General features: G+C 35.0%; 1 protein-coding gene and 1 long non-coding RNA gene across 3 annotated transcripts in view; one reads left to right on the plus strand and one right to left on the minus strand.

Moving 5' to 3' along the window:
* Nucleotides 1-13,921, minus strand: part of CTNNA2 (catenin alpha 2) — a 515,269-nt gene that overhangs the window by 31,134 nt on the left and 470,214 nt on the right. For both annotated transcript variants that reach the window (XM_056359915.1, XM_056359905.1), the window contains exons 14-16: nt 8,706-8,819; nt 5,074-5,255; nt 2,228-2,333 (exon numbers count right to left, since the gene is read on the minus strand). In XM_056359915.1, coding sequence (XP_056215890.1) covers nt 2,228-2,333; nt 5,074-5,255; nt 8,706-8,819 — 402 coding nt within the window. The remainder of the gene's footprint in view (nt 1-2,227; nt 2,334-5,073; nt 5,256-8,705; nt 8,820-13,921) is intronic.
* LOC130158855 (uncharacterized) overlaps nt 8,802-13,921 on the plus strand; it is a 34,318-nt gene continuing 29,198 nt past the window's right edge. The window contains exon 1 of the long non-coding RNA XR_008825510.1: nt 8,802-8,895. This is a non-coding gene — a long non-coding RNA (uncharacterized LOC130158855). The remainder of the gene's footprint in view (nt 8,896-13,921) is intronic.

A 13,921-nucleotide genomic window follows, 5' to 3' on the forward strand; every position in this document is an offset into this window, starting at 1 on the left:
TATTTTGGATGCTGGGTGTCTCAATTGTGCTTTGATACAAATTACATTAGGTGAAATATGGTAGACTCACTGAAAGTTTTATAATCAAAATAACTAGAAAAGGCCCAGGTACTATTTATTCATAGCCTTTGGGACTCTCAATAGAAACTGCATCATCCCCCACAATAACAACAGCAGGATAAACAACACTCTTGTATTTAATATTCAAAGCCTTGCCTCAGGAGAACAGACCTCAGTAATTCGCTGTGATGAAACACTGCTGAAAGGGTCCATTGCTAACAGCCTGTCTCCAGTAAATTACTCTTTGGGGCTACCCAGCAAAGTGTGACTGACAATGTTCTTTGAATGTATAGCTTAAGAAACAAAGATTCCACGCTATGTCTTTTTAGCATCTTACAAAGTTTATGCTCAATTTTCGTAAAACATTATCAGAACACTTAAACAAAACCTGATACAATTGAACACACGAGTCAACAGCATCACAGCCTCTGACCTGAGATGACTGCTCTAGCCCCAACAGCTAATGCTGGCAAAGGATATGTTTGTGGTGAAGTAGTTGCATATACTGTCATCTATAACCCTGAAAGCAGTTTGCTTGTTTTCTCTCCTTTTAAAACTAACAGTAAACAAAGCTGGAGGTTCATTGTGGCTGTTAGGCTTAATCTGCTCTATACTTATGGCAATGCTATAATGCCTCTGTTTCTCAGACAGTTGCCACATTGTTCAGGCGTGAATCCCTAAGAGATCTCTTCTCCCTACTGGTGACAATTTAATACAGAAATACTTACTTTGCTTTTGAAGTCTATGAACTGAAAGAAATGAACTTTAAAGCAATACTTCTAGAGAGCTGACAAGGCTTTAAATACAAGTACCTTGGAGCAAATGAAAACTTAAGATCTCTCTCATTGGAACAGTAATTATAAATGCAACTGTCCATAAAGAGTTTAAATTACATACACGTCTCCAAAGTTCTGTAAAATATCATTAAAGTGCAAACATTAAAACAAACACTTCATTCTCATAGTGATTTTACTGTTTATTATTAAAGTGTACATGGTACAGTCTTCTGAAATTTAAAATGTAACTCAAGCCAATGCATTCTAAGCATAGTAAGTCTCTGTCTTCCTTTCTTTAAAATATTCCACCTCTGCAAATACTGTAGACAGGAATTTCATCAGCTGACAGATGGATTTCTTCTTTCTTATGCTAAAATGAACAGATGCTACATCTGAAGGATTGGAATGGGTTAACTACAGGAAAAATGCCTGCTGATAATGAAGAAAACCTAATCCCAAAATTTCTGAGTTTATAGGAAAATGGGCAGCTTCAGGTTTCTTGCCACTCTGGCCCCTATTCCCTGGCAGGATGTGTTACGCTTTTACATGCTTACTTGAATAACAAAAAACAAACAAACAAAAAAAAGTATTTATTTTGAAGAGAAAGACTAGAGGCAGGGAAGTTATCAATATCCACTTCCACCAAAATTTCTCCTGATGAGATTGAAAGGAAAATAACTATAGGAAGTTTACAAGGGAAAAAATAGTCAAATCTACTTTGCCTCAATCTACAATTAGCTACCTAGAACCTGGTTTCAAAATTTGGTTCTTGACTTCTAATATGATGCTTCCTCTTGCTCTCCCAACGGATAGATAACTCAATTTGAAAGAAAAGAGCTGAATATAGCAAGCTTATCTTTCCAGTTATGATATGAATTTGGTAATGGGATTGAGGACACAGACCCTTAGAACATGGAGCATGGGGCTGTAAGGTGAAAGCACAATACCTTCATGCAAAGCATTAGAAAGGGAGCCAGGGAAACTTGAAAAAGAAAAGTGCTATATTGAGGGGAAATTGCTGGAAGACCAAGGTGAAAAGAATATAAGGATTTCTAAGCATATGGCAAGGGTAAGAGAGCATCCAAGTCTCTACTGCTTTCATGGCAGGAAATACATCAGTCTAATTCTAATACAATCACCTGGGTCCAGAATTGAGGCTGTGGAACAATTCAAGCATTTCTGAGGTTTAGAGAGACTCATCTATGACCTTCCTGTACTGCAAAACCCAAGCTGATTGGTACAGAAGCAGCAACTTATATTCAATGGGTAGATCAGTAACCAGGCAGTGATTTTCAACAGGTAATTTTTTGACAAGTAAAGATAATATTTTCCTGCAAAAGATAACTCATTGATAGAGGTTACATCATGTCTCTGCTCATTTTTGTGCTTACCTGATCAGCTACTGCCCGTGCCAATTTGTCCATCCTCGATCCTGCTTCTGCAATCTTCTTGGCCGCATTAATGACATCTGATGTGTTCTTCAGGGGACCTTTACCTCTGTGAAATACAATACAATTATGCACAATCTAAATAAATCATGAAAGGCAACAGTTTTAGTGACCCTGTTTAGTGTTTGATTTTAAAATAGTAATAAGAATGGCTTCTTAATTTATTACAATTTCATCTTTAACTACTTTACAGTACAGCTTGATTAAGAAATCGGTCTGCTATATTTCCTCTCTCTTACAAAATGCCTCACTAGCAATTTAGTTTGATGTGCCTTCAATCACATGATCAATACTTAAAAGTATATGCATTTTTAAGTGCTCATTAAGCCAACATTCTTTCTGGAATACGTAACTATTTCAAAATCATGTTATTCCCAAACCAATGCTATAGGTTAAGCCTGTCATGTCTGGAGCAAGAATGTCACATTTTAGAAAACACTTTTTTGTAGATTTTTGTCAGAAAACAAAGATACATGAAGCATAATCCTTATGTTACACTTCAATGTTACACTTAAAACATGTATAATTAAAGATTGATCTTTCATTATACTTTTAAGATGATGCACAAAATTCTGATTTTAGTCATTAAAATTACCAAAATGTACATAGACAAAGAGTAGTTACTGCAGACTTTTCTGAGTTTTCTTCAGATTCAGAACTTTAATCCGGTTTGTAATAATAAATTTGCTACTGCTTCTGAGAATCCTCAGTTGGGAGATTAATTTCCTTTTTTGAGTGTGGGGTGGGTTTTTTTTGTTTGTTTGTTTGTTTTGTTTTGTTGGGTTTTTTAATATATTATGTGGAGAAATAATACTTCAGACAAGACTGATGGAAAATCATAATATGAACTAAGGGGTTTTTTTAAACTAAAACTGAAGGCTTTTTTTCTAAGCACAACATAGTATTATTTTTGCATTTTTTTCATCTATAATGCCAAGAGTAATATACTAAACCCTATTTCCATTTTATAAATTCTTTCCGTACTTTCATTTCCACCTTAAACAGATATTGGAAAACAAAAAGTATCCCACTTTTGTTGAACTTAAATTGTAGGAAAAATCTTTCAGAATGACCTCGTATGATTATACATCAATTATATCAGTAGATCTGACTGTCACAAACTTGATGCATTTGCAAAATTATTATATTTTAATACTGCTGAGGTTACAGTCAACCAAGAAGGTGTGAAAGGCTTTGTTCTGTTTTAATGAAATATATTAAACAAGTTTTTATTGAATATGATGTAGATGGAGGTGCACTTTGATTTTTATTTTTTTAATTTACTTCAAATGTGACAGTAGTTTTGTTTCTCATTGTCATATCAGTTCTGTTCTTTTGATCGTAGAAAAAGTAATTACAAAACTTTCAATTTGACGTTCAAGTACCAAAGGTTGTCCAGGAGGTTGCAGAAAGTGTTCATATTCTGGGCTGTTGCTTTAGAACATTATTTTTTCCTTCAATGAAATGATGACACTATTTGGACAGCTTTTAACTCTGTGTTTGAGCAGAAGGATCAGAGACCCAAATACAATACAAATAGGAAAGTAATTAAGATTACTCTAAAATATCACCTTCAGAGACAGTTCTACACTGTCATTTGGTATACAGGAGTGGCAAATCTACTACAAAAATAATTGTTGCAAAAGCACAAATCGAGAGAAAACTGAAAGAATAGGTATTTGCAAAGAAGTATGTCTAGTAAGATAGTAAAGTAAGCAGACTTTCCCTATGCATAATCAAATGTTAAATGGATAAAAATGTGTGCTGTTGTCTATTAGCAATTAACTAATTTTGCAAGTGCAGAGAGAAAAGTTCTTTGCAAATTAATGCACAGCCTCCTATCTATTAAGCTATCTATTAATCTATAAGGTATGTGTGAACCCTATATTACCAATGGAGAGACTGTCTCCTCTGAAATGGTTTAAAGGCTCCAGATACAAGGAATGTGATTAGCCAGAGATTAAGAAATCTATCTGAGCATCTCAGAGAGATGAATAAATGGATGTCTTATTTTAATTCTGAAGAAAAACATGAAGATTTTTGTCCAGTTTTGTCTAATCACATTTTGACAAATACCATTTAAACTTTTGAACTCATATTAAAAATAAACACTGAAAATCCTTTTATTATGATGGTGATCTGTAATTCAAATAATATTGTAAAATGTTCTCCTTGGTGTGATTAACAATATGACCATGTTTAAACGAAATTCTGTTTATATTATATCATTAATGAATGGCCTTTTGATGCTTTGCAATGAGGAAAGAACAAGAAACAAATAGAAAAAAGAAATGAAAGAAAAAAATCATTACTGACAAGCTCCAATAAAGTATAGATCAAAACAGTTTCATTTGGGATTTTTCTGGAAAGATGTTCAGTGTTCAAAATGATATAAATAGTTTTGCCATTATTTTTGATTGACACAAATTGTGTTGAAATGTTGAAAGTTCGGGGAGGCATATGCATTTAGATGGGTACTAAGCAAAATGTCATTTGAGTGTCTCTAAGGTCACAGACTATCTTTGCTGCTGAAATTCAAGATGATCTGCAAATAAAACAGATTTGCAAATAGAACAAAAACTTAATGTGATTAATCCCATTTGGAGAAACATCCAGAGAAATCATGTGTAAGAAAACTGTACAACCCACCCTCTTACGTATGATGTGAGTTACCTGTCTTTGCAACCCCTAAAACACAGCACATCATCTCAACAGGCTATACATTACAACAAAAAGGAAAGGTGTGGGATGTCTGAAGAAGTCCTCAGCACAGGTTATTTTTTCCTTACCTAGTAAAGTCTGTCATTTCCATCATAATCATGCACATCTGCTTTGCCAACACAATGATGTCATTACCACTGTCATCCCACTTAGCCACCTCTGCATCCAGTTTGCTCTTTTCTTGGTGGAATATCTCTACCTGCTCAGCAATCTTAGCCTTTTCCTCCTGGGGAAGCTGAGCCATGATAGCCTGGAGAAAAAATGGGAGAAGTTGAGCATGAAAAAAAGGAAGCTAGAAGCTATATATTTCCAGTGTTCCAAATGGCACACCTGACTTCTAGTTTCTTTTTATGGGAGTTGAAGATGCCAAGCAAAATCCCACAGACATTTGATTTCTGTTAGGACAGGTTAAAACAAATTCAAAGGATGTTTATAGCTCTTCTTATGCCTTCAAAAATTTAAAAATTATACATGTGATGCCGTGGTATACAGATTATTCACCAGTTGATACAGTAAGATTAAAGAAAATTCCTGTTAAATCTTAACATTTAGGAAGAACAAAATGAATGACATCTATGGGAAAAGGTAGACTGAATTGCCGCATCTCCCCCACACTCATTCTCTGTCAGAAACAGAGGTTTTCTGCTTAACCCAACAGTAAAATAAGCTATGACATGCAAGATAATACATTTGAAGTGAATTGTAATGAATGTAACTTTCAACAATATTTAGTGGCTTAATTGTCTCTTAGAGGATATGCAAAAAGGCACTACACAGGTTGATACTAATCAGCCTTGACATGAACAACAAAGTTCCCTGCCCTCCACAAAAAAAAGAAAACTCTACAAAATTATAATAATTACTTTTGAAGATCAAACGGACGCTTCCAATACTGATTTCCGAGTTGAGCTATTATTTGTCTTTAGGGGGTTCTGAAGACCACATTATGCATTTAATGGGGTGTGACACATATTTAAGTGTCATTACATTTTTTCTTGTTTATGCCACTTTCAATCAGATGAAGTCTTTCTCCACATATTCTTAAAATGCTCTTGGCTTTTAAAAATTCATAATTGACCTTTTCCAAAAGTGAAATTAAAAAAGGTTATAAACAGTAGATCAGAAAATGAGAAATTTGCAAGTTAATCAAATTAAAATTCAACACATGAGTTTTAATTAGGCCTTATCAATGTAACTCAGCAGTTTCAAATGTTGGTATATTAGTCTTTCTACAGAAAAATGCAGTGTAAGTCAAGCTAATAAATAAACATATAAAATACACATAAAACACTAGAACAGATGAATTAATTGAAATTAAGGGAATATGATAGGAGTAATAAAATTTGGAAAGCCGTTATGTATGTCTTGCATGTGGTTTCTTTCTGTAGGCAGCTTTAGCTGCTCACTCTTTAAACCAGTATGCAGTGTTTTAACATTTCTATTCCAGCTGCTGATGTGCTTTCAAAGAAGCTATATCCTATAGCAAATGCAGCTTATATATTTGTTTTATTTCTGTTGAAGACCAATACAAGTATTTCTACTGAAACACTAATAGCTTTATGAAGTCAGCATATTAAACTAATCCATTACATTTGACAAATAAAAATCCAGCTTTCCTACAGAAAAGGTTCAAATACGATACCATTATGCTTAGCAGACTCATTTCAATGAGTCACTCAAGACTGTGGACAGGGTGGCTTCTGCTTAGCATGTTTTCATTTCAGGTTTTCGTAATTTGTTGCTTCCTGTACATATTGCATTCTATGTTATTATGGAACAGGACTGTCTTTATAATATATTATGTTTATACCGTGTATAGCTGATCGAAGCAGAAGGTTTTAAGTGCAAAAGTGATAACAGCAATAAATGTAATAGAATTTAAGACTTGTAAGTCCCTAGGTAAACTAGATTCTTAGTAAAAATATTACTGCAGTCTTTACTTTGTTTTCAGATCAAAAAAGGATGATACGCTACTCAATCCTAGACATAACCAAAAGAAAAGAAAAGATGACTGTGAAATAACTGTATTGTATCTCAATACTTTTATAGCTAAGACTTACTGCCAATTCTTTGAATATAACAAACAGGACTTTATGCTCTTTAAAATATAAAAAGATTTATTTATATATATATAAAGATAAAAGATAGTCAACTGCATCCAGAACATCATTCTGTCATCATTGTCAGTGTAAGGTATAGTTCTGAAATTTGCCTGACTGCCGGGTTTTCAATGCCAGTTCCTGGTTACCCAGCTCTATGGGATGAGAACCTACAACCCATCTGCTCTTTATATAGGTGATAGTGATACATATGAAATGTCCTTGATATGCAAGTACAAAATTATTTTGCCCTTGGGATTTAGTGGTAGAAACCCACCTTTTCTGATACATGGTATGGTTTATTTACTAACTGTATTCAAGATTCAGGGAAATTAATTTAAGACAAAAAGAAACCTCTGCCCATTCCACTGAATCTATGTGTCACATTCCTCCAATAACTCTAAGTAAGCTTCATTTAGGTTTCCATTACCCTACTGTTTCTTTTCAGGATATAAAATGTTTGTGTCAAGCCCTAACATACTGTAGATCTTCCTACGGCAGCTGAGAACTCCTCTTTCCTGATCCTCTGAACTGATCTTTCAAAGCATCAAAATGCCTTTTGGTCTTCAAGTTCTCGGCCCTACAATTCCTCTTCCAGAAGCCAAGGTAAGAAGTCACTGTTCCCGTTACCAGCTTTTGCTGCAGTGTTTGAGTGCATATGGGGAGGATACTTCTAATTTAGTGTGTTACTTCACTTTTAACACTTATTAGAAGAAACTGCAGACCTGTGCAAAACAGCCATGAATATCAATCAGGTAATTCCCAGTTCCCCACTGGTTCTCTGCTGGAAAGTGTAAAGGCTTTTTTTTTTTTTTTTTTTTTTCCTTCGCACTCTCTTTCCAGTTATATATATTTTCATGATGCCCTTTGCCCCCCAAATTCTAATCTGACATTTATACTTATCTTTTTTTATATATACTCTGAGCAGCCTGTTTAGTTAAAGGTAAAGTAAAAAAAAAAAACCACCCCAAAAAATAATCAGAGGGTGGCATAATCCTGTGCGTTAACAAACTTCACTTCTCCAGCACCTATGACCCCTGAAGCACTCATCAGCTTAATTTGCAATCCCCGTGCAGAAGTGGAGGTCACAAATCACAATGGCTCAAGTTTATCATGATGTGATTACTCTGGTAAAATTACACTGACTCAGTAACAAATGTCTTCAATTACAATTAAATTACAGGGATGACTCGGTAGCTTAAACAGATCTTCTTGACAGGTTTGCACACTGGGAAACATGACTAATGTAAGATTTCTCTGGGTACAGCACATGGTGCCCTGATGGATTTTTTTTTAATTTATTTTTTTTTTAGTTTGCTGACTACTCCCACAGTTTCAGCACATTCCAAACCTGCAAGGCCTTCTCCTACAGCACTAGCTGGAGCAAACAGCTGGTACAAAGCATCATATAAGCCTAAGGAAGATCATGCAATAAAGTCAGTGGTTTTCAAATAGGTGAGACATGAAAAAGCTTTAAAAATACTCCTGTCCTTTCTTAAGTGACCCTGAAGATTTGAAATCACTACATTTGCTTTCCAAGGCATAGCTTTTTATTTGTAGCTATAGAGACACTTAACGTAGTAAGTGGATTTTATACTCACCCTTGCACTCTGGCCAGCAATAAGCTGGTCGTCTTCAGTCTGAACACTTGTTCGGCTGCGAACGTCATAATCTTCCTGCTCAAAGTCTGAATCATCCTCTAGCTCTTCAGGGGTCTAGAGAGAGAGACAGAGAGAGAAAGCAAAAGAGAGGAGATGACAAGCTTATAAAGGATACAAAGTCCCATGTACAGTAAGTTCTTATTTCATCGACTACCTGCTCAGGAAATGCTTTTTCTCTTTGCTTTTAAATTAACTTGTCTGCCCAAGCAGTCAAGAACTGAAATTGAATTGTCTTTAAAATTAAGTTGTTTCAACTATAGTTTTCTTTACAAATGGCATTTATCATTACCTTGCTGCAACTTTTCTTAACTCTGTTAACATGATGAATGCAGTTCCTGGAACAAAGATCCTCTGGAAACACTAACAACTGGAATGCAGTGTTTCAAAATTATGTTCATTCATATATAATTGGATATTAATGCTATTATATTACTGGAATCTCCACGTAATCTTCAAGAGAGAAGGTAAATACCTAGGAAAAAGTAACTAACATCCTGCAAGAAAAAGTTATCAAAGCAAATAAGAGATTTCCCCTTGAAAGAAAATGTAAATTATGTCAACTGGTTTTTAAACAAATGTAAAGTTTATAATCTGCTTTATCTTGTTGGTTCATATGCTTCTTTTCAGCTCTTGAATTTGCCTCATCCCCTACACTGAAAAGACATTATCCCCATTGCTGGTGCTACGAATTGTGTGAGGGTCCCTGGGCATATGGATTAAATCTAGTTATGTATATGCTGGCTTCAAGTTGTTTAAAATGTTGGTGAGAGGGACAAAAAAAGATAACTGAAGGATCTGTTTACTTGGGTTTTTCACCTTCTAGCAAAAAATATTTCCTTATGTATATATGGAGAGACAGCTTACTTTAAATCGCTATTTAGCACTATATAGAATATAGATGGTGCAAAACCAGAAATAGTCTTTAGAAGGAAGATTATATTGCCTTTTGTGCTTGAATTGCATCTAGTACAACAATCTAGCCATGACTAACTTCTGAAGGTACAATATGTGACAGTGCTGATAGAAAAAGATCACAGTAACTGTGCAGAAAAATCCTTACCCTACTGGGTACACATACACCTCAGCGTTAACCTAGAGGGCCAGTCATTACAGAAGAAATCATCCATGCTGGCATTTCATGCTTGGAGGCAATGTCAAGTTTGCTAGCAGAGGTGCTAATCATTGCCAGTTGTCATTACAGCTCTGTCTTGAAGATGCTCAGTCACTAGGAACTGGTCCAAACCCTCTAACATAATGTAGAGAAGTCTTTTGGCGATATTTATATTACAGCCTGGTTTCCAACATGAAGTGCACATCACTGTTTGTAATGGAAAATCAGCTGCTTTGCTAGCTACGTGGTGAAGTACACATGATGGGGAGAGTAAAACACAGCCATGTTCATTTGGCTTAAAATGTATGAATTAAATATGTGTTTTGATGCTTAGCACTGAAGGAAGAAATAACCAAGTATGACAGTATGGTAATGAAACTCAGGCTGCCTTTCTGAAGAGATGCGTAGAAATAGTGTATATTAACAGGATAGACAGGAGATGAATTTCAGGTGAAAAAATGGATTTATCTTTTCTCCACTGACACAGGGAAAAAAAAAAAAAAAAAAAAAGAAAGAAAGATTGGTACCCATCATTAGAATGTCCAATGGTCTTGCTTTCCAATCGCCTTTAATCACTTTATTCTCTCTCCTCAGTTGCCTGAGGGAAGGATGTGACTTTAAAATCTACCATAAGCAAACCAGCTACTAAGAGAATTATACAACACCCTGAGCAGAAGAGGGTATTTGCTATTATAGGGCTCAGCTTTTTATTTGCCTAGGCTTTACTGTGAGGAACAGGGTGGAGAGTTTAAATCCCTTTTTCATAAACCGTTTGGCTCTTATCCATCCTCCAAGTCCATTCAGCTATCTAGTTGCACTGATCATTATAAAACCAGTACCCTCCCCTGCCCTCTCTCCAAGTATACTCCTCTTAGTAACTTCCATCTCCACTTTAATAAATAAGGCTATAAAAGATAACGTGCAGCCCTTTGCTAGGCTTTTATAGTCAGAGTGGCAGTAAATTAAAGGTGCAACATTCAGAATATTACATCTCAACACTGTAACCAGTAAGGACATGATGATACCTCTTAAAAAACCTAAAATATTCTGAAAATTCCATTTCAGGGATTTATTTATAAAGAAACATTCAGGAAAAAAGGTATTGCTGTTACTGCCTGACTTTCATAATGTTAAAATTTGTGATCTTTAAAAGATTGAAAATTAGTAAGTATAGATGTTGAACTTTGAGAAAATGTAGTGTAAACCAAAAGGACAAGCTAATGCAACTGTTAATAATATACAAGCACAAGAAATCTCAGTATTTCCTCTCTGTACCAGTGAGATCTAATTAAAAACTAACTTTCAGATTCACTTACTCAAGGTTTTCAAGTGTAGTGAATTTAACATCCTCATTTTCTTCAAAAAATAGCTACATTTTTCATTAAGATGAACAGTAGTTAACTGTTATCTGTAGGCTGCCATTTAAAATATGTTGCATACTTTTCGCTCTTGCATCATTGTGTTGTTTTATCTGATTGATCTCTTGGAGATGCAGCCCATACGTAATAGGGTCTCCTGTTTGTTTAGACACAACCGTATAAAAAAGAAATATTCTATTGAAGTATCTTGACATAAAGATTTTTACTCTTAGCAGGGCCTTCTAAACATACCATAACAACTCTAATTTTTGTGCACAACTAACAGGACCTTGGTATTTAAAACCTAATTTCCAAGACAACAAAGTCTGGAATTTAATTTATCTGAGTTGGAAGACAGAAGGACTGAATCAGTCTGGCAGGCACCTGAACCTATGATCACACAGACATAGGAAACATGGATTTGCGATTGGAGACAGCTTCCAAATAAAACTATGACAACCACTAGTGGCAGGAGGAGCTAAAGTAATTTTCAAAAATAATTGATTTTATGAACTCACTGATTTTAGTAGAAAAATGGTACATTTTCACAATTTTTAGTCTGTCTGTTCTGTGGCACAGGCTGTAAGGCTTCCCAGGGCTATTTTCACATAAAGTATCTCTACTACACATAAAGCATATTCTTCACTTCATTCATCTAATTCAGATGAATTCTTCCAGTGAAGAAGAATCTTTCACAATCCGAGCTAAATCACCCAGTAAATATATACTTTTCTTTTAAGATGTATGCTTTATTTCTAACAAGAATTTGGTGACTTTCAGCTTCCAGTAATTTTTTAAAATATCTCTCTGGCTGCTAAACTGTAGACTTTGCCGTAAACAAAGTATCTTCCATCAATATAATTGCAGTATAAAAGTGTGAATTATGCATGTCATAAAATGGCATATATATGCAGATTTATAGATGCTTTTTGTTTAATATTCCACCAATTCAAACATGATGAAGATAGAAACCTCACTATGCTATAGTTCTGTATGCACTTAAAAATTGTAAGATGCAATTATAAGAATTTCAGCACTGCAAACACCAAGTGAAGCTAACCTTGTACTGAGAGGAAAGAAGGAAAAGATAATCCCCCATTTTTTAACATGAAAATACCCTCTAATTCTAAAAGCTAAGGAGAGAAAAACCCTTTATAATATGTTTTTCTATTCAGCTCCATGCTACTCTGTACATTTGTTTTTGCACAAGGGCAGTTGCAGCCTGAGTGACTCAGGTGCTGCAAACAGCTTTGGAGTAGCAAAGTAAAAGAACCTCTCTCACAGCATGTCTTCAGCTGTTCAATGATTTACAGTAATATCTCACACTTTAAATTCAACCTGAGAAGCAACAGGTAGTCAATGTAGACAACGGACCCCATAACACCCTTTGGAGATAGGCTGTCTAAAAAGATGATGGGATTCTCCACCAGGTCTAGTTTGCCAGAGGATCTGAGATGTAGCAGCACTCTGGAAGTCTCCACAGTGGCTGCTCCGTGGGTGATCATGGCTAAGTCTACACTGACAAGTATGGAAGAGTAGAAGAGAATTCATACATCTGAACAGTTGGGGCTAAGGACTTGACGTGCACTACCCTCACTTCATTTTTACTCAGACTCACTACAGGCTTTTCCCACAGACTGGAAGTTCCTTAATGATAGAATAGAACAGAATAGATGTGCATTTAAGATGCTCCTAGGATGCATCTTCCAGAATCATCCCAAAGAATCAAGTTTATATGCTCTAAGACTACTCTGTAAAATGAACTAAAACACAGCAAGAGGGAACAACTGGAGATTGGCTTAAAAAGTGTACTCCTGATCCAAACACATGTAACACTAAGGCTAATGTATATGTAGCTAACAGCGAGGTTGCTAACAGTAAAGGCCATGTGTGAAAAGAGAAGACCAGGCTTGGAGATACATAAGAATGAGAAAAATGTGATTCTTCCTAATGGCACCGACAATTTTTGTGTAATAACTGAGAGAATATCATAAGTAGGTATGAAAAAAACTGTAATTTGATCCCCACACAGTAATAGAAAAATATGTTGGCACTAAGTTATTATTTTCTATCTTATTTTTACATTCTATAATTATACTTCTAAATTTATTGATACAAGCGCTTCAGCTGTGAAAAAGATTTTTTCTTCTGTATAGATCATAATAATAGTCCTCAATGCAAAAATCAGTCTCCTTTCTCTTTCAAAGGGACAATAAAATCTCCATGTTTCAAGGGAAAAGAGCAGAGTTATCCCTCTTTCCTTCAGCTTACTAAAGGTAATAATACCAACAAAAATTAATTTAAAAAGTGGCTTTATTTCCTCTATGGAATAAGGGAATCGTCTCAGACAAATTCAGTCTTTCATGGTATGCACATGAACAATTACTGCCTGAAAATAATTGTGGCAGATGCTCTAAAAAGTTTGCAAGGTTTTTTTGGTTTTATAATTCTGCAAGAAGTTTTACAGCCTAAATTAAAGGGATATATGAGATTTGGTAGATTATTAGATAAAAATATTCTAAGGACTGTATTTTATAGCTTAACGCTTCACCCTTTAATTATATATTTCATTTCAATGTGAGATGTTTGGATGTGTCTGAAACTGAAACTAATTTTGTTTTCTACAGAAAAGGTTCTGATTCAGCAACTCCAGTCTATGTCAGTTTATATATGTGGATTTTCCCAGT

Source organism: Falco biarmicus, chromosome 1 (assembly GCF_023638135.1).
Source record: "Falco biarmicus isolate bFalBia1 chromosome 1, bFalBia1.pri, whole genome shotgun sequence".
Lineage (NCBI taxonomy): Eukaryota > Metazoa > Chordata > Aves > Falconiformes > Falconidae > Falco > Falco biarmicus.